This window comes from Topomyia yanbarensis, chromosome 3 (assembly GCF_030247195.1).
Source record: "Topomyia yanbarensis strain Yona2022 chromosome 3, ASM3024719v1, whole genome shotgun sequence".
In the NCBI taxonomy this organism is placed as follows: domain Eukaryota; kingdom Metazoa; phylum Arthropoda; class Insecta; order Diptera; family Culicidae; genus Topomyia; species Topomyia yanbarensis.
In genome coordinates, this window is record NC_080672.1 from 284,523,965 (window position 1) to 284,542,664 (window position 18,700).

General features: G+C 36.4%; 1 protein-coding gene across 2 annotated transcripts in view; it reads right to left on the reverse strand.

Moving 5' to 3' along the window:
- Window positions 1-8,492: 8,492 nt before the first annotated feature.
- The window catches only part of LOC131693007 (upstream-binding protein 1), a 67,056-nt gene continuing 56,848 nt past the window's right edge, over window positions 8,493-18,700 (reverse strand). For both annotated transcript variants that reach the window (XM_058980446.1, XM_058980445.1), the window contains exons 6-11: window positions 18,420-18,666; window positions 18,067-18,354; window positions 17,781-17,956; window positions 17,346-17,723; window positions 17,207-17,281; window positions 8,493-9,918 (exon numbers count right to left, since the gene is read on the reverse strand). In XM_058980446.1, coding sequence (XP_058836429.1) covers window positions 9,426-9,918; window positions 17,207-17,281; window positions 17,346-17,723; window positions 17,781-17,956; window positions 18,067-18,354; window positions 18,420-18,666 — 1,657 coding nt within the window. In that variant the 3' untranslated portion in view covers window positions 8,493-9,425. The remainder of the gene's footprint in view (window positions 9,919-17,206; window positions 17,282-17,345; window positions 17,724-17,780; window positions 17,957-18,066; window positions 18,355-18,419; window positions 18,667-18,700) is intronic.

Below are 18,700 nucleotides of genomic sequence, written 5' to 3' on the forward strand. Positions count from 1 at the left end.
TTAAAATTGGGTGTAAACCAAATTGGGGCGGCTTTCTCGATTTTTGAAATAATAAAGTTATCTCCTGAACAAAAAAGATAGAAGAACACAAACTTTCCAACGAAATGGAGAGAAATCATTTCTGGGTAACTTCTGGGACTATTACGTCGATGAAATGCTACTTGATCGGTGCTGGTTACATTCCTCCAGAAAAACGTCTTGACTGCAATATTATGCAGCTCCATCTAGACACTATATAATGCATTTCTTCTCAAGAAAATCCAAGCGATGCTATGATAGTCCTTGGTGATTTCAACCAACCAGGATTTATGTAGCTTCTGAGCGCGGATACGCTTACCCTAGCCCGTCATCCTCGACAACTAATCCTGCCAGCCGTTTACTACTGAACGAGATGCCTTTCCATGGACTAAATCAAGAAAGCACGACCTCCAACCACCAATCTCTTTTTTGTTGACCTGATCTTCGTGAATGGGATTGCTCTGCCTGAGTGTTCTGTGAGTGAAGTTTCTAGTGATATCGTTCGTTAGGATAATTATCATCTCGCTTTAGAAATCGCTACCATTAGAACCCTACACGGAAAGATAGAAATTAGCTCTAGTGCTAAATCCTATTTCTGTTTTCAAATTAGTTGAATTTAACAACAAATTCCTAAAAATAACAAGCGGTTTAGTTAAAATTCAGCTTTTATTTTTCTAATTAAGTTTTTGTTTTTAAGAGAAGGTTTTAGTTAAATAAAATCCAGGACACAATCCGGCGAAACAAAAACTAAAAATAAAATTTGCATTTTCAACTTTGCTTGCGGTTGAATTTAGGAATGAAATCAGCATTCTCAACCAAATAGCTATAGAATGCTATTTTGTTATTTCGGGGCTGTGTATATATGCTGTGAAAATTCAGCCCGGCGAATAACAAAAATCTTTACTGAATTTTATAACCAGAAACATTGTTAAAACAGAACAGTTTTTGCTCATGTCAAATTCACTTGAGCGAAAAAAAATAATTGTTAGTAATTGGTGTTGTGGCAGATTTGTGCACAAAATATTTTATGAATTAACGTTGTTTAGTTTTAGTTCAAAAGGATTATTGTCAATAAGTAGTGCACATATAAAATGAGAAGTTAATGTTGCATGAAATTGTCCACGAAAAGTGTAGTATTTTGGTTGAAAATGGTGGTAAGTTTTTATTTTTCTCTTATATTCTGGCCTGGTGGAGCGAAATTGTGGCAATGTATGTATTGTCAAGAAAGAAGACTTAATGTCAGTGAAACAATTATAGTATCATCGCATAATGTATTTATTTAGCATGTTTACGTCCGTTTAGTTCCCTACCTGTATGATGTGTCAAAGGTGGATATTAAGCGCCATTTTTAAATCCAAGATGGCGACTCCCGGTTAATCAATTTTTTTTGCAACTCAAACAATATAGGAATTTTTAAAAATGACTGACGAGTGAGTGTCGATGGTTGATGTTTTGCGCCATTTCAAAATTAAAAATGGCGACTTTTGGTTTAACGAAGTTCGGGAAAATCTAATCATTAAGGTTATTCTAGGAATGGTTCGGATGAGTTGTTTCCAGAGACAGATGTTTTACGCCATTCTAAAATTCAAGTTGGCAACTTTACACGCAGAAAATTAAGCATATTTAGACCAAAAATATCATTTATTGTTTATTACTTCAAATAACAAACTTATTGGTCTGAAAATATTTTTTTATCGCAACAACAATAAAATTTTGTTTTCAATAAAATCATTTTTAATTTCAGTAATTTTGCTTTAATTTCAATAAAATAATTATTAAAAAATGGAATAATGTTTGTTTTGAAACAATAAATAAATTTTATTGAATTAAAAATAAATAAATTTATTGTCTCCCGACCCATAATTTTATTATTTTATTTTTCGATGTTGTTGGGGGTTTCATGTGATTAATCCAGAAATTATGACAGATTCAAATAAGGAATATTTGTCAAAGTTTGTGGTTTACGTTTTTAGATCCCATTTACGGGAATATATTCCTAACAAGAAATTGTTATAAGCCAAGGTTAGGAACCAAGGAAAAATTCTCGCAAATATTCATCAAGCCTATTCGAAAACAACTATACTGAATGAGTTACAGATTTATATTCATCTTGATTGGGTTAACCCTTTAGGACGCGAGTTTTTCGTCTTGATTGGGTTAACCCTTTGCGACGCGAGTTTTTTTTATTGTTAATACTGTTATTTTTAGCTTTATATAGGTTTTAGGGGTCACTGATTCTGATTCTGACGTCAAAAATTTAAAATTCAAAATGCTGATCCAGTATAACGGCTATGCGACCGAAAAAAACCGTGAATCGAGTTTTATACTGACGGTAACAAAATTTGCCAAATTTGTAAAAATGGATGCCATTTTGTAGGCGCCATTTTGAATTTTCAAATTCTGGCATCAGAATCGTAATCAGTGACCCCAAAAAATTCTCGTAAATCGAGTTTTATGCGCATTTTTTCGAAAAAAAAAACTGACCTACGAAAAATTCTGCAAAAAATATAATATTTAGTTCAGTGTTTGGGATACTTTCAAAAAATGTTTGAGTCTCTTGGACTTTTAGTTCAGACACAATCGAGTTTATTGTAAAAAACGAGATTTCCGAGTTTTAATTGCTTATAACTAATAAGTAATTAACAAATTCACATATTTTTTATGCTAGTTATACTCCTTGCATCTCTAGGGAGCAAAGGTTGCAGCACTTTTTTGAGATTTTTTTAAAACTTAGCGTGAAGCGAATTGATTGAAACTTTTATACATTACAGTGAATTATTTCAATAAGATGTTATAATTTTTCTATGCAAAAATATCGACAAACGACTCGGTGACGAAGCTTTTTGTATAGCGCCTCTGGAAAAACATAATTTGCGGTGTTACCTGCCATTCAAAAACTACTCAACCAATTTCTTTCAAACTTTGCATAAACATTCTGTTCAAAAAATACATAACCCCTACGTAGAGTTTTTAAGATAAATTTTCAATTAAGGGTTTTTTACTCATTTATTTTTTTTCGTTTCGCGAAAAATTCCGCCTTTTTATTAGTAAACACCCCTTTAATCGAAAAATTATCTCAAAAACTCAACGTAGGAGTTAGATATTTTTTACATAGAATGTGTATGCAAAGTTTGAAATAAATCGGTTGAGTAGTTTTTGAATGGCAGGTAACATCGCAAATCATGTTTTTTTTTCAGACACAAAAAGCTTCGTCACCGAGTTGTTTGTCGATAGTTTTGCCTAGAAAAATTACAGCATGTTAATGAAAAAATACACTGTAATGTACAAAAGTTTTGATCAATTCGCTATACACAAAGTTCTAAAAAAATCGCAAAAAGTGTTTTTACGCTAAAACCTTTATCCCCCCCCCCTGAAAGAAAATTTCGTTGAACCGGAAGTCGCCATCTTGGATTTAAAAATGGTGCTAAACATTGTCCTCCGACACCCTCGTCAGAACCATTTCGAAAATACCCATATTGATCTTATTCCAAAGGACTTCAACTGAATCAAATTAATGTCAAAATATAAGTCTAAAAAGCAGGAATTTTATTTTTTTTAAATCAGTAGAAAAAACACTAAATTTAACCAAAGCTGTCGTAAATTTAAAAAAATTGACAAAAATTTTAAATTTAAAAACAAATTCAAAACTGACATTTGTTGAAATCAACTGAGGAAAAAACTAGATTGAACAAAACAACCTCCCTAAAATAAGCATATTTTTTCAGGAATTCAACTAAATAACTAGATAATTTTAATGCAAAAAAGTTTTGAATTTAGAGTATATATTAGTTGAAATAACAGAAAATAGCACTAAATTCAGCACAAAATTTAGTTGAGAAGATGGAGACTGTGTCTCCGCTAAAAGTGACAGCATCATTTTCTCGCCAAATCAGCAGAGAAAACAGAAATTCCAACTAGCATTTTAGCTCTTTTCAGGAAGATCGAGAACAACTAATCACAATCAGCAAATTGAGAATTTGCTTGGTTGTCCTAAATAATAACTAATTCATTAATTCATATGGTTTTCGCATCTGAGCCGAATTTTGGTTCTCCGTGTACAATACGAAGAAGTTTTAGTTGTGGATCGTCGTAATTTTCGCAAAACTGACCTAGCTTCATTGCGCCGCTCCCTGCTGCTGATCAGATGTAGATGCTGTCGTTGACCTTCACAACCAAGTACTGCTTGACTGTGTTGAAACATCCGTGCCTAAATGCCAACCTCCTAGGAAGCCTCCATGGTCTGACGCCGTTGATGTTGTGGTAATGGACGAGTAAAAAAAAATCTGAACAATCGATTCTCTCTGTAATTTGGAAAACTAAAGCGTCTCTTGCTGCAGGACAAAGTGGTCTTCAGCTATTCTGAAAAAAATGTTCCGATATTTTAGCGATCCTACCGGCACACATTTTCAATATGTCACTTCAGCAGCAAAAATGTTCTTATGATTGGAAATGCTCGGTGATGTTTCCTGTGTACAAAAAGGTGATAAAGGCAACATCGTAAATTATCGTGGAATAATTTCATTGCGAGTTGAGTCGAAGATTTTAAAATCGCTCATCAACGAGGCACTGTTCTCAGCTTGCCGACACTACATTAGCACTTGTCAGCACGTTTTCTTCCCCGGTCGATCGATGGAGACGAACCTGGTCTCTTTCACGTCCTTCTGCACAGAAAAAATATCCAAACAAATGCAGGTGAGCACGATCTATACAGATCTCAAGGCTGCGTTTGGCACTGTTAACCATGAGATACTGTTAATGAAGCGTGATAAACTTGGATGCACTGCCCGATTCTTCCGTTGGCTTCGATCATACCTTGTTCACTGAGTCCTTTTCCAACCATTTTGGAGTTCCTCGTGAATGATATGGTTTTCGTACGAATAGGTCGAGGAAAACTGTTCTTCGCCAACAACTTGAAAATATTTCTAGTTATAAGGAAAAAAGCCGATTGCCGTGAGCTACAGTATTTCGTTGATACCTTTTACATTTGATGTAAAAGAAATATGATGGTTCTTAGTGTTGCTAAATGCTTTGTTATCAGCTTTCATCGAACGAGAAACATGTTTACTTTTGATTACAACATTGCTTGAACTCAACTGCAATGCGTTGACCATGTAAAAGGCACTGAGAATACTGACATACAAGTAAAGTTTTCAATGTGCGTAAGAAATAAAACTGTCATTTTGAAATGCCACCAGCAAGTAGCAACTTGCCAGTAGCCGGCGCTACGATCGTCCAGCAAAGGCTATACGGGCGTTGCGTGCAAATTTGAATACAATGGTGATTCATGCATGCAAACCTGTATGCGATGGTGATTTTCAACGTATTTTCATTTAAATTTTTTCACCGGTTTTTCAGAAAACTAGGTTCCAGCTTATATGTCTGTTCTCTGTGTAAAAGATTTAGGCGTCATCCTAGATGAAAGGCTAACGTACACCCATTACTTCTCAGCGATCATTGACAAAGCAAATCGTCTATTAGGTTTTATGTTCAAAATATCCAACGAATTCCGAGATCCCTTAGGTTCAAAGAATTATATTGTCCATCAATCCGCTCACAGTTGGAATTCGTAAACGTGATCTGGTACCCCTACCAAGCAACAAAGAATTGAAGCCGTCCAGCGCAGATACATACGATATACGTTACGTCAATTGCCTTGGAATGCTCCACTGAACTTGCCACCATACGAAGACCGTTGTCGATTATTAGGACTACACACTTAGCTCGTAGACACGCGTCGCAAACTACCTTCGTATCTAAGCTTCTTCTGGCTGAATATGATGTTCCCGATCTCCTATCACAAATTAACCTCTACGCACCAACCCGTCGTTGGGTTGGGAAAATGGTTGCTTGTCATCACATGGTCCATAGAATGCTTAGTTTACTTTCAAGAAAAAAATTTAAAAAAACAGAATTTATTTTCGAAATAGACAAGCTCAACGGGTATCCAGAGCAAACCATTCAATCAATAATTCATAAAAAAAACTAAGATGTTTAACAAACAAACTCTTACAACCTTAACCCCAACGACTGAAAATTTTAAAAGGATAGTAGTAGATTTCAACAAAAATATGGCTTATCCACTCAGAACAAAATTTAAAAAGTTTGGTATGGATCTTATTTTCAGTAGTAGACAATCAATATTAGGGTCCACAAAAGATCCAATTGACACTCTAAGCAAATCTGGGATATACAAAATATCATGTTCTCATTGTGATAAAATTTCTATTGGACAAATCAAGAGAACATTAGCAATTCGGTTTAAGTAACACATCGCAGAAATCACTAAAGCTTTTAGGGAACCGGATAAACATTTACCATTGTACTTCAAATGTGAGGCAGCGGAACACGCCTTTTTCAAACAACCTAACTACTGAATGTAAACAAATTTAACGACAAATTTCCAATCCCTGGAAATTTGGATGTAGTTGAGAGCTTGGAAATTTTCAAACGATCCCCTTCGTCTACTCTATCGAGATCAAGGTAACGGATATTCATGGCTTTTCGAAACACGTTCCGTACGAAAAAAAAAACGACCAGCTTCACGCATCTAGGTACCTACCGATCCCCTTCTTCGTGTTTTCTGTATTAAAGGTTGTGACAATGGCAATTTTCTTTAGACTGATATGAACACTGAAGAAGACTATACTGCCCACGATCGCATATTTGCCCCTTTTTCCTATGAAATTTCCTATCTTTATGGGACAGATATGCGATCATAGGCAGTAAATACAGACAGTATACGTAAAAATAAACGCTAGTATCTATTGATTGATTATTAATATAGTGGAGTTAAAGATGTCTTGTCTTATGATTAATTGTGACATTCCACTAAAACGTTCACAAAGTTTTGATTTTTGCAAAAATAATGTACGAATCCCGCCATGCTAATGAAATGAAGACAAGTAGTCTTCCCATCAACATCGTCAAGTTTGTACCGGCACACAAAATTCCGTGCACGCGTTCAACCTCAAACATGCTTTGTTTTGATGTACATGTTCGCTTCGAATGCCGAACCTAAGCGAATGATGTACGAACTCTAGTTCAAACATCCGTGTACGTACACCGGGTGTGTACACGAAAAAGCTACACACAAGGCAAAATGAGCCGCTTTTGATGATGACGAACCTGTGTCTGCGCCAGATGTACGTACACCGTCTACGTACATGAGGTTCGTTGTGGACGTGTTTTTGTACGAAATAGCGTGTTCGGCTTTGTACACGAGTTGTGGGGTTTAGTATTTGTACCGAATTCCAGCGAACATTGTGTTCAGCGTTCGTTTGTGAAGACTGACTACCAGCAAAAACTTTTTTTCAAAATATGCTTGAAGTGTTCATATCCTCTTTGACGCAGAACTGTAATGATTCCATTTTATACGGAACAAAACTTATGATCGAATCGGTCGGTTGTCACAATTCCACGGGCAAATGCCCAAGAATCTGAACTACCTGAAAAGAATTCAGGGGCAGTCTTCAGTGATGGCTTCGTACAGCCTGGAAAGTGTGTGTTAAAAAGACAGTTGAGTACTACACCTTCGTCATACGAGTTCTAATGGAGCTGGCGTCAAGGGTGTCAGGTAATATTTTATTAAATCTGGGCACAGTCTATGCAAAAATTTGTGTTAATGAAAACGTACAAGTTTGTCTCAAAGCATGAAGTGCCGACATTTTTGTTAGTTTTTGCACTAGGCAAAAATTGAGCGCAAGGTCAAAAATTGAGAAATCTGTGGTAGTCTGTGCAAACACAGATTAATCTGTGCACTTGGCTTCTTTGGCTGGCATTGAAGTCTTTCGATTTCGAAAGTAACTTATTTAATCTACTCGTCTCGTTGAGACTTGAGACATTTGTACAGAGGCTCAGAGGATCCAAGGGCATTTCTGTATGCTTTGCGAGCCAACTTAAATGCCGTCCCTGCGTCTCTTCTACATAAATTTTTGAGTCAAACATGTTCGGTATTATACCAAGGTGTGAGGTTCATCTAGAAGCACGCATAACACGAATCGCTTTTTTCGGAAATAGCTAGAATACTCGGTCAACGGCCTTACTCTTATTAGACAAATCATTAGAGAATTCAATATTTTTTCTTACCTTTGTCATGTTGTGTATTCATACAGCATGTCTCTCCTTGCCGACCCATACATGTTCAATACTTTTGTCAAAACACAGTAGTAACGCTACTACTTCAATACGTCAATCTCATTTGAAATGTACATCGTCAGTCCAACTTTTTTTCCATTACACGTTCAATGCTTTTTTCTATGTATTGACAAAAATATTGAACGTGTAAGGGCCGCTTTTCGACAGACAGAATTGACCAGGATTTCATATTGTCAGAAGCTAGAATAGACCATGTGCCACTTTTGCAAATAACATGTTGCCGATGTTTCGTTCGATGAGTTTGAATGTAAAATCGAACGAGAGAGACAAATGTTATGTTAACATTTAACAGGGAGGTAAATCATAATAAAACAATTCAGTTGCGGTTTCGCACATTTTTTTTATTTTTGAATATCTTCTTCTGTTTACAAAACATATATTTTTATTATAAAAATGTGCACGCAGCCTCACAAGATTGGTTCAGCTACAGCACTGTGCCTGTTATATGCGCTTCTACCAAATAACGTGGAGTCCTATGTTTAAAACAACTACATGCAACAGTTCGACGAATCGTATAAGAATAAGAATTGTCCTCGAAATTTAAGAAACCTGATTTTTTCTCAGTTACTGCAAAATGTGATGATTTTATAACTGTATAATCAGTTTGGTTGATAAGGCACATTAACAGAGGCGATCATGATTTATTCTTGCATGTATGACTTAAATTCAAGAAATATTTGTTTTTGTACTTGCAAGAAATCTCTTGTTTTTATTTTGTGATTATCAGTTCAACGTTCTCTACTAGCATATAAGAATTTCATCTATTGTTTGAAAATATTCATGTGAATAGCAATAGAAATATTTAGCTGAGAAGTGTTCACCTGTTTCACATCACCAAGGTAATACAACACTTCCCAGATAGTTTTGGCTGCTCTTGTCAATTTATTCAGATAAAGTATATGTGAAGACAAAAAAGTCATTCGATAGGAATGAGGATCGTCAAATTCAATAAGAAACTGCATCAATGTTTGAAACCAATGTGGAATAAACTACACGATTTTCTTCTATATGTAAAAAGGCTGCGGGAGTTATTCAATTCGAAATACATAAAAACACCTACTATACGACAACATATCCATTGAATGGATTTCTTTTCTAAAAAAATTAACGTGCATCCAACACCGAAAGTTCAGAACAATTATCTGTAACAATAAAGTAGCAAAAAGTCAAAGTTAAACGCCATCTGCAAGAGAGAACGGTTGAAAAATTCAAACGATTGCCATCGCTTTCACGCGGCAGAGACGTTGACACTTTTAATTCATGTCTTTATCCCCACAGCCGGGGCTACCACTTCCGCCACCAGGAGGTGCAACCGCCTTCATCAACACATTTCCGTTCGATTTTATCTCCAACTGAAACAAACTGTCGTCCTTTATATTACTCAGAACGTCCTCCGTCAACAGAACGTGTATGCCGTTTGGTCCGTTAACGAGTAAATTTATACGTGAAGGTACCGACGATGACGAAATGGGTGATGATGGCGATGGGACTGACACGTGCGGGTCACTGGTGCTTACATTGGAGTACTTGTTTCCAGTTGGACCACCATTTTTCAGCGAACGTTGATAGTTCCCTGACCACAGGATGTTGCTCTCGGAAGTGCTAGATCCATGCACGGCGTCCATAAATCCGGGAATCTTTTGTAAGTTGTACATCAACTCCGGAAGCGTATTAGCGTGAAGATATATGGCGTGGTACATGTTGCTCTCGAAGGAAACATAAATCGTCAAACGTGGTGTAATGGCTCTGAAAGGAAACGAAATATTATTATTTTTTGACTTCTTCTCTAGCAAAGATTAAGGCTGATGTTTGAACTGAATGTAAAATAATATGTACCCACAAAATTCCCAAGAATGTATTTTGCATTTAGCCGAAACACCTAAATATTTTTCATTTTTACAGATTGATCCTAGAAATGTCGGTACTGCAAAATAGCGAAGCAAAGCCTGCGTACTACATTCTGTTGCGGATCCGATGTTTAGTGTATACGACAAATTGTAGGGCACATATGTGATGTTTGCTCGATTGCATTTGATAATAATGTTTGGTCTTTCTGGAGGAAATCCAAAAATCTACGTAGCCTGTAGAAAAAAGCCCGTCCGATTGGGACTGAAGTTCGAGCAGAAAACGGATTTCATACGGATATAAACAAGAACATCAGACGACTAGTTTTTAGATAGAACGATACATTTCAGTTTTATAAGTTAGCAAAGCTGTATTATTGTGCAACATGAGGCCACACTATGAGGCCATTCACCTCTGGTACAGGACTACAATCCCTTAGCTCCCCACGGTACCAAGCGCGGTACGAGCCACCTTGTGCCGTTTATGCTTGAACCCGGGGCTGGATCGGGTTCTGGCCCAGACCGCTATCAGTTCATACATTTTGACAGCGGTTGGGCCTGGCTCAGTTGCGCTTTGAACGGAAGCGGCATTAGTGAAGATCTGTAGTATGCTGACAGGGACGGGGAACAAACGACGCGCGCATGAAATAGTGTATCCATCATACAAATTAAAGCTTTCGGTATAGTTAATGCTTATTTCAGGCCGCTCAAAACTATTTCATATTCTTTTCACAAATGAAATCGAGTTTTCTGTTGTAGCTTTGGTTTGTTTATTACGCTCGATTATTTTGTTTTTTTCGTTTTGCTAGTTGCAATTATGTATAGTTTAAGACATTTTCTCGATATTTAAAGTAAAGTTCAAGTTCAAGCTTAACGAAAACAAAAAAAATCTGGAAATGATCATTGAAGTATAAATAAGAAGAAATGCTGGCTGGCTGTCTGGAGTTCTCCAGATTATTTTTTTCCAAACTCGATCGCGAACGACATTCGTGCATATAGCTAAGATCATATTGTCTACCAAGACATACCTCCTGATCTTTTTCCCTTACCTATTAACAGAATTCCTTTCCCGTGATACTCGTAGAGATTCAGAGATAGTCTCGATCTCTATCAACAGCGTGTGTCGAACAAACATTGCCGTCGTTATTGACCATTTTTATGAAAGTTTAGAGTCAGTGAAACCTGCACAATGGGAATGATTTGCTCCCCCCAAGCATCATTTTTTGGTTCAATGTGCATTTTTACAAAGTTTATCACTACAAGTGAAAATAAGAAAGATAATTTTATTGCCTACAACATTGTCAAAGACAGCGAATAAATCCAGCTTTAGTAGAAGCTATTAAAATTTCAAAGAAGTAATATCTGGGGACAAACAGCGTAGGGGAGACCGGGGTTAGTTGACGGTGTTTTGAGTTTTCGTATATTTTACACGTTGTATAAGGGGCAGACTGTTGGTAACCAGAGAGAATAATGAGATAGAGCAATAGTGAAAATCACTCTTCCCAAATGAACATCGTACACAATGTTCGCTCTGGTTCTGTGCTCATATTAAACCCACCCTTTGTGTACGAACTCGAACACACTATTTCGTACCAAAACACGTGCAAATGTTCGCCTACATAACCGAACCCCATTGCGCGTACACGGTGTGGGTACGCATAGTTATCTCTTTCTCACTCTCATCATAACCAGCGTTGACTCTTTTTGCCTTGTGCGAATCGTTCTCGTGTACGCACCCGGTGTACGTACACGGAAATTAAACTAGAGTTTGCACCTCGTTCGCTTGAGTTCGATGTTCGAAGTGAACCTGTACATCGAGACGAAGCATGTTTGAGGTTGAACGCGAGCACGAAATTTGTATGTACACAGATACAAACTTGTCGATGTTCATGGGTCTGGTGAAAATCAATCAAAATGGCCTTTATGATGATTTAAACACTAGCATTTTGGCAACCGTTTTCATTGGCTGCACTTTAAATGACTCTGATTATATTTTGAAAACAAACCGTATGGTGATCGTTGGATTTGTTTAGCAAATGATGTGCATTTCGAAACAAAGAGATGAAATAATTCTAAAGCTTGTTTTTATTAATAGAATTCACCTTTAACTTTAATTCTGACGAAAATTTACATTTCTTTTTTGATGGATGTATACCACTCCACATTTTTAAAAACTTTGAAAATTTGCATGGGTCACCCTAAATTCTTGCTCCAAGTGTAAATTGGGAAACTTTCGCCAAAAATGATTTTTTTTTTCTTTTTTTTAACTTTAGATTTTATTGGTTCAGATAATATTTACATTTCTGTATAATATACATTTCAAGTGATATAGCTTACTTTCTGCTTTTCATCTTTGGTAACTTCTTCATCGTTGGTAGTTTGTAATATTTTGGAATACATTTTTTTGTTTTGCTGTGAATAGCTATGGTATGGAAAACTTAAAACTAATGACCAAAAAAAAATGAATTAATTTGGACATGATTTAGAAGTGCCTCCAATCAAAAATCGTATTTTTGGTATGTTTCTATAGTAATTTCACTTATTCTAAGGTTTAAAAAGTTTTACCCTCCCACAAAACAATAGACGTTGTTCCTTAGACATATCTTAAAATGTTTTAACAGGTGAACATAGCTCTAATCGTAACAGAAAATTTGTTTACTAGATTCTTTCTTGGTTTTGATATTTTTTTCTATATAAAAATCAAGATAACAAATTTTCTATTGCGATTAGAGTTATGTTCGCCTGTTAAAACATGTTAAGATATGTCTAAGGAACAACATCTATTGTTTTGTGGGAGAGTAAAAATTTTCAAACCTCAGAATAAGTGAAATTATTATGGAAACATACCAAAAATACAATTTTTGATTGGAGACGTCTCTAAATCATGTCCACATTAAGTCTTTTTTGGCGAAAGTTTTTAAATTCACACTTAGAACAAAAATCTGAACTGACCCATGTTTATTTCAAAACTTTTCCAAATGGACTGAGAGCAAATTAAGGACATCCCTGCCAAATGTTATGCCAGTTATGTCACTTGAGCCAGAATTCTAAAAAAAAGTCGGAATTCTGTCTCATTTTCCAACGGTTGAATTGGAACGTCGAATCTCAACGCAAAATACATTATGAATTTCTATTTTGATATAAAGAAATGCATTCAATTTCGCTGATTTTTAAAAATGCATCACAAGTTAGGGCATGAGTAATGTTTATTATTGCTCAATAAGGTGTTTTCGGCTTCACGCTTTTCATCTCTCTCCCTATTCTCTGTTGGCAACATCCCTGAGTTTTATCAAAGCGTTTGTTGCATTCCCGCATAAATGTGTACCATATGCCAACCGTTGAATCAAACGTTGAAAAACCATTTTCAATATGGTTCGTTCAACAATAGATTAACCATTGCCTGGTATAATATCGAACATAACCAGTGTCGTTTTTTCATGCTCGACCATATAAACAACGGGTCGTTAAGAACAGTCACCATACCAAAATATGCTGTTTTCCATATACATTTGGACAGCATACCATTCAAGAACTATACAGATAATGGTAACACGCATATTTTAGATCTAGCGATGCATAAAATATTAAGTGGAGAAAAAAAGTTTCATTCCCTTCACGTTTCAATTCTATCGATTGATTAAGATTTATTTTGTTACACGCCATCTTCTGAAGAGAGTTTCGTTGATACTAAAGTGAACTGTCGCTTTAACCAACTGAGCTATCGCCGTAAGACGAGGAATTTTGATCATGTTAAACTACAGATTTTTGTAGAAGCGTAAACAGATATTCGTATAACAAAGACCACCAGAGCAATATTAACCTCCTACGTAAAAGTACAATGTAGTATACAAATCACTAATATAGAATACACGGAAGGTATTGGAAATGGTAACTAAAATAGTATGGTAGTATAATTGTTGAATTATAATGGTGGAATATATTAGTAGTATTCCCAATATGGTGAGTATTATACGAAAGGTTTGGAAATGGTTCCAAAGATATCTGAAATGGTATTTATTTATACGGGAACTGCGCAATGAAAAAATCACAGCCACTTTTTCAAAAGCACCATTCAGCTAAGCCGATGGTTTTTCCAGCAGGTATTTTGCAGGAATTGATTTGTGATGTTCTAATAAATCAACTGATATTCTTCTTTTAGAGTTTTGAAAAGGTTTAAATGGATAATCTGGTGGCAAAGCTGAACACAATTTTTCTTACGCACACTACCAAGCCTTGAGGTAACTTGAGCCTTAAACTACAGATTTCTGGATCAGTGTAAACAGATATACGAATAACAAAGACCACCAAAGTAATATTAACCTCTGGTACAAAAGTACAATGTAGTATACAAATCTTCAACATAGGGTACACGGAAGATATTGGAAATGGTAACTAAAATGAGTATGGTAGTATAATAGTTGAAGTATAATAGTGGAATATATCAGTAGTATTCCTAATATGGTGAGTATTAAATGAATAGTTTGGAAATGGTTCCGAAGATTTCTGGAATGGTATTTATTGATACGGGGTGTCTTTATTTTTACAGACAAACATGTGTGACGCGGAAAACCCGTCAACTTACCCCGGGTCCGGAGTAAGTTGGCGGTATGTATTGATGCGCCAGGAAATAAGCAATCAAATGGAGATTAAATTACATCAAGGGTCCTTATGGTATATGCTGAATGTCTTTTCAATAAAACTGTATATTAACAAACATTTGCCATTATATTTCAGTCTCAATACCCCGACATTTTGACTTCGAAGCGTTCTCCATATTCAAAAGCAAATTTTCGAAAATTTTCAGGCGATTGACCGAAGTAAATATCCGCTGGATTGACGAGATACAGAAGAAAAAGAGTTTCTTACTTTGGAGTGAATTTCCATTTCATGACTATTTCTGCACTGCAAATAGTACCGCAAACTTGCCCCAACCGTATATTTTATAAAACTATTTTAAAACTAACTTTTGTTTGCGGATATGGGTTATATCTAAACCAGAGTGTATGTAAGGAGAGTGAAGACAACTGTCATGATTATCCGTCAGTGATATTCCAAACGAACAAACGACCTGTCAAAATACATGAATTTGACTCGTTTGGAATGACACTGACAAGTAATAATTGTTCCAATTTTGAAAGTGTCGTCACTCTCCTTATATGCACTCAGATCTAAACGTGTACTGAAAGCTCTTTTCACACCCTATCGATAAATATAATCATTCGGGGAATAGATTGAAAATCACCTTAATTAACACAAAGTTTACTCGGATTGCTCAAAAATACAATATCGCCCACAACATCTACAAAAACACATTGGATAATGGGTTTCACATAACTTTAGGTACACAACGAGAGTCAGCGTTATATGTCTAATGGAAACGGAGGAAAAGGGATTCCGCCAACCTACCCCAACCACCAACTAGCCCCGGGCTCCCTATAAAGCAGAATCACTCGTAGTTTCATGAACTTTTTTATTTGCGAAATAACGGTTGAGTTAAGCTAAACAGTATGTTCAGAGTAAGTTTTGTGCACTTTGTTCGTGTGAAGTTTCATGAACAACGAAACAAAACGTTTACATAGGAAAAAGTTTTTTCGTGACGTTTGTTATGGACGTCGTCTATAAATTTAGCACTACATTTGATAATGGCATATAATATCATACGTGAGTGCTGTCATCTTCTCTGATTCAACAGATTAAACACTGTGATTTAAAAAGTTGAAAATATTTGCGATTGTACAATATTTCTTCGAAATGCGGTGTATTATAAAAGAGTGTAAGAACCATCTATGTCTATCAGCCCTCTGCTAGGCAGCCATTTTGTCCTAGCCAACATCTTCCTTTGATAAAATCTTTGTCTATCGACATCAAATCAAGCAATTAGTAGTCATCGGTAGGAGTGTTGTTTCACAGTTTTTGTGAGAAACTTTCAATTTTGAGATCCATTGCAGTTTCCCCCGGAATAACCTGATGTGGAATAAATGGTTGAAAGTTATATTGATATTCTGTGGACAAAAAATCGCAATGCAATCAGCAACAATGAACGAATTTGTAGTTTGCATTTTTCGCTGACTGATTACAAAGATATTGGTTGCAAATGGGTGTTATTGAAGCTTGCGGTGCCTTTGCAGTTAAAAAGAAATGATTCAGAAGAAACGTATGTATTAATAACAGAAAACTAGTAGTGCTGAACAGTAAACATCGCTCATCTGAAGATTTTAAACAACTTCTGAGCACAGATATTATCGATAGATGTCGTTCTCTCTTTCAAGAACGTATTAGATATATCAATAACATCAGCATCGAACAGAAAAGACAAGGGAAACAATGTTGGGTGCCAATTGCTCAATCACCAAAAAAGACAGGATTTATTGAATTTCTGACTGCCACACAAAGTTTATCCGATATATACAATTTATATGTGAAGGAAAATCTGACAATAATTCTACTACCATACAGTTTAATGCCGCATACAAACGGTTAGTTAAAAACAAAAAACGTAAGGTTGACTGTTTATGCCAATTGCTTTGACTTCGATGAAATTAGAATCTTGCACGCTGAAAAAAAGGAAATCGATAAATAGCAGGACAGAATGATGTTGTTCGTATGTGGAAAAATCATTTCACGACAGTTATGATACCGGATCTTATACATCATACACAACTGTTGACGGTAACATTATTCATATTACAATGATTAAAATAGCAGTTGTAGTCCAAACAAAGTCGATCGTTACCAACGTATTAGAAGTATGTGGAAAAAGTTTGTGAATAGGAAGGAAGGTCGGTTCGGTGGGAAATCGAAACCCAGAGGCAGTAAAAAAGACGAAAAGACTGGTCAGCTGGTTCAACCGAAACCTCCACTTCTCTGTCCAGGATGTCGCAAGCAAGCATCGGATGGAAGCCTCGCCACAGGTGGCAACCCTAGTTACGACTTTGAATACATTTCAAGCCCTTTCCCGATTATGGTATCTGTAAAGTGCCATAATTTTGAACAGCTATAACTTTTGGTTTCCACAAGATTTGTTTAAAAAACAAATAACTGGGGCTATTACCTTTCATTTGAGTAACTCATTAAATCGCTCAAAATATTATTTTAAAAAATTGTAACACTATGAAACAATGACTGAATGTTTACTGCAATGATTGAACCTTCTATACATGCTAAACATTGGATACACAAAAGATACTTACTTTGAATGGAGGATATTGAACATACGTATACCATCAGCCAATCCACAAATTTTGCACAAATCATCTTTCGACATTCTGAAAACACGAAAAAAAACTAATTGTAAATCGAATCCATTATCAAACCATCGATGATAGATACCTTAACAAATCCGATCCAGAAAACTGCGAAAACGTTTTCGCATAGGTACTCAGACGGTGGTAATTCAACCACTGATTCAAGGTCGAAGGATTCGATTCCTTCGTGATTGTTGGAGTGTAGTCGTCCATCTCGACAGTGGGCTGCATCGGAGACAGCACGTTTTGGTCCATCATTTTACAGATGTTGTTGGTGGAGGACACATTGCTGATAGCGATAGGGTTGCTGCTAACGGCGGCTACAACCGCAGCAGCCATAGCCGCGGTCTTACTGGTTGGGGTTACTGAACCATTGCAGAAAGATGACATAATATTCTCCAGTTTGTTTATTTGCACCGGTGATGCTGGTGCGGTTAGAAGTGGTGATATGTTTCGCTTAATGCTGCAATTTGTTACGAAAATTCTGTTTAGAATATTTAATTCATAATAATGCACTTACTGCTCAGGGCTGTAGCTGCCGCCAACGAGTGGTGTCAGCATCGATTCAGTTGTAATATCAGTAAGTATTGTGCACTCGCAGCTACGCTGGAATTTTTCCTGCTCAGCAGGCGGTCGTTTGAGGATCTTTTCACGATCCTGTTTGTGCTTACGATCTGCTCCTTTCAATTTGAAAACCTTCAGGAATAATAAAAGAAGCCAATATGTGTGTGTTAGCAACAAAGAATGTATTACTCTTGGGATAATATAATTGGAGCCGTCAGGTAAGCTATAAAAATGTAATTAACCTTAATTTGGCATGCAGCTGCATGCAATGGCCTAATCGTACTGTCCAATCCGCTTGACTTTGTTCCAGTATCGTTCAATGCACTGTCCAGATAGGTTTCAACCTGAATCCGGAAGGGGACACCTTTTTCGCCACCATGCTTTTTTGGCGTAAATTCGGTCGAAATACAGTTTACTTTGACGTACACACCGACCTCCTTCATGGGGTCCCAGTAAACTTCCATCGTATTTAACAGACTGCTACTATTTGGTTGCACCTGAATCAATCCATAAGAAAGGGGGATATCAACCTGAAACAAGAAAAAAAAGGTAAGATCGCACAACTCATTCAGTAGTCGCCTGTTTCTACACTAACGTCTAAAATCCTTTCGCCGGGCCGAGAAGCTTGCCAGAGCTGCATTTGTTCACGTTCCATGTACTGCAGACGTCGCTCGTGGAAGCAAATTTTTATAATACTTTTCAGTATCTTCCCCCGGAAGGGCGATAGATCGCCCAATTTTTTCAATTTGATCTCGTAACTCTGACCTTGGTTTAGATAGGTGAGAGATTCTTCATTGTTCTTCGTGGCAATAGACGTTGCTGCCCCTAGTACGTATTGGAACCTAGAATAGAACGATCAATAAGTTTGCCCAATAT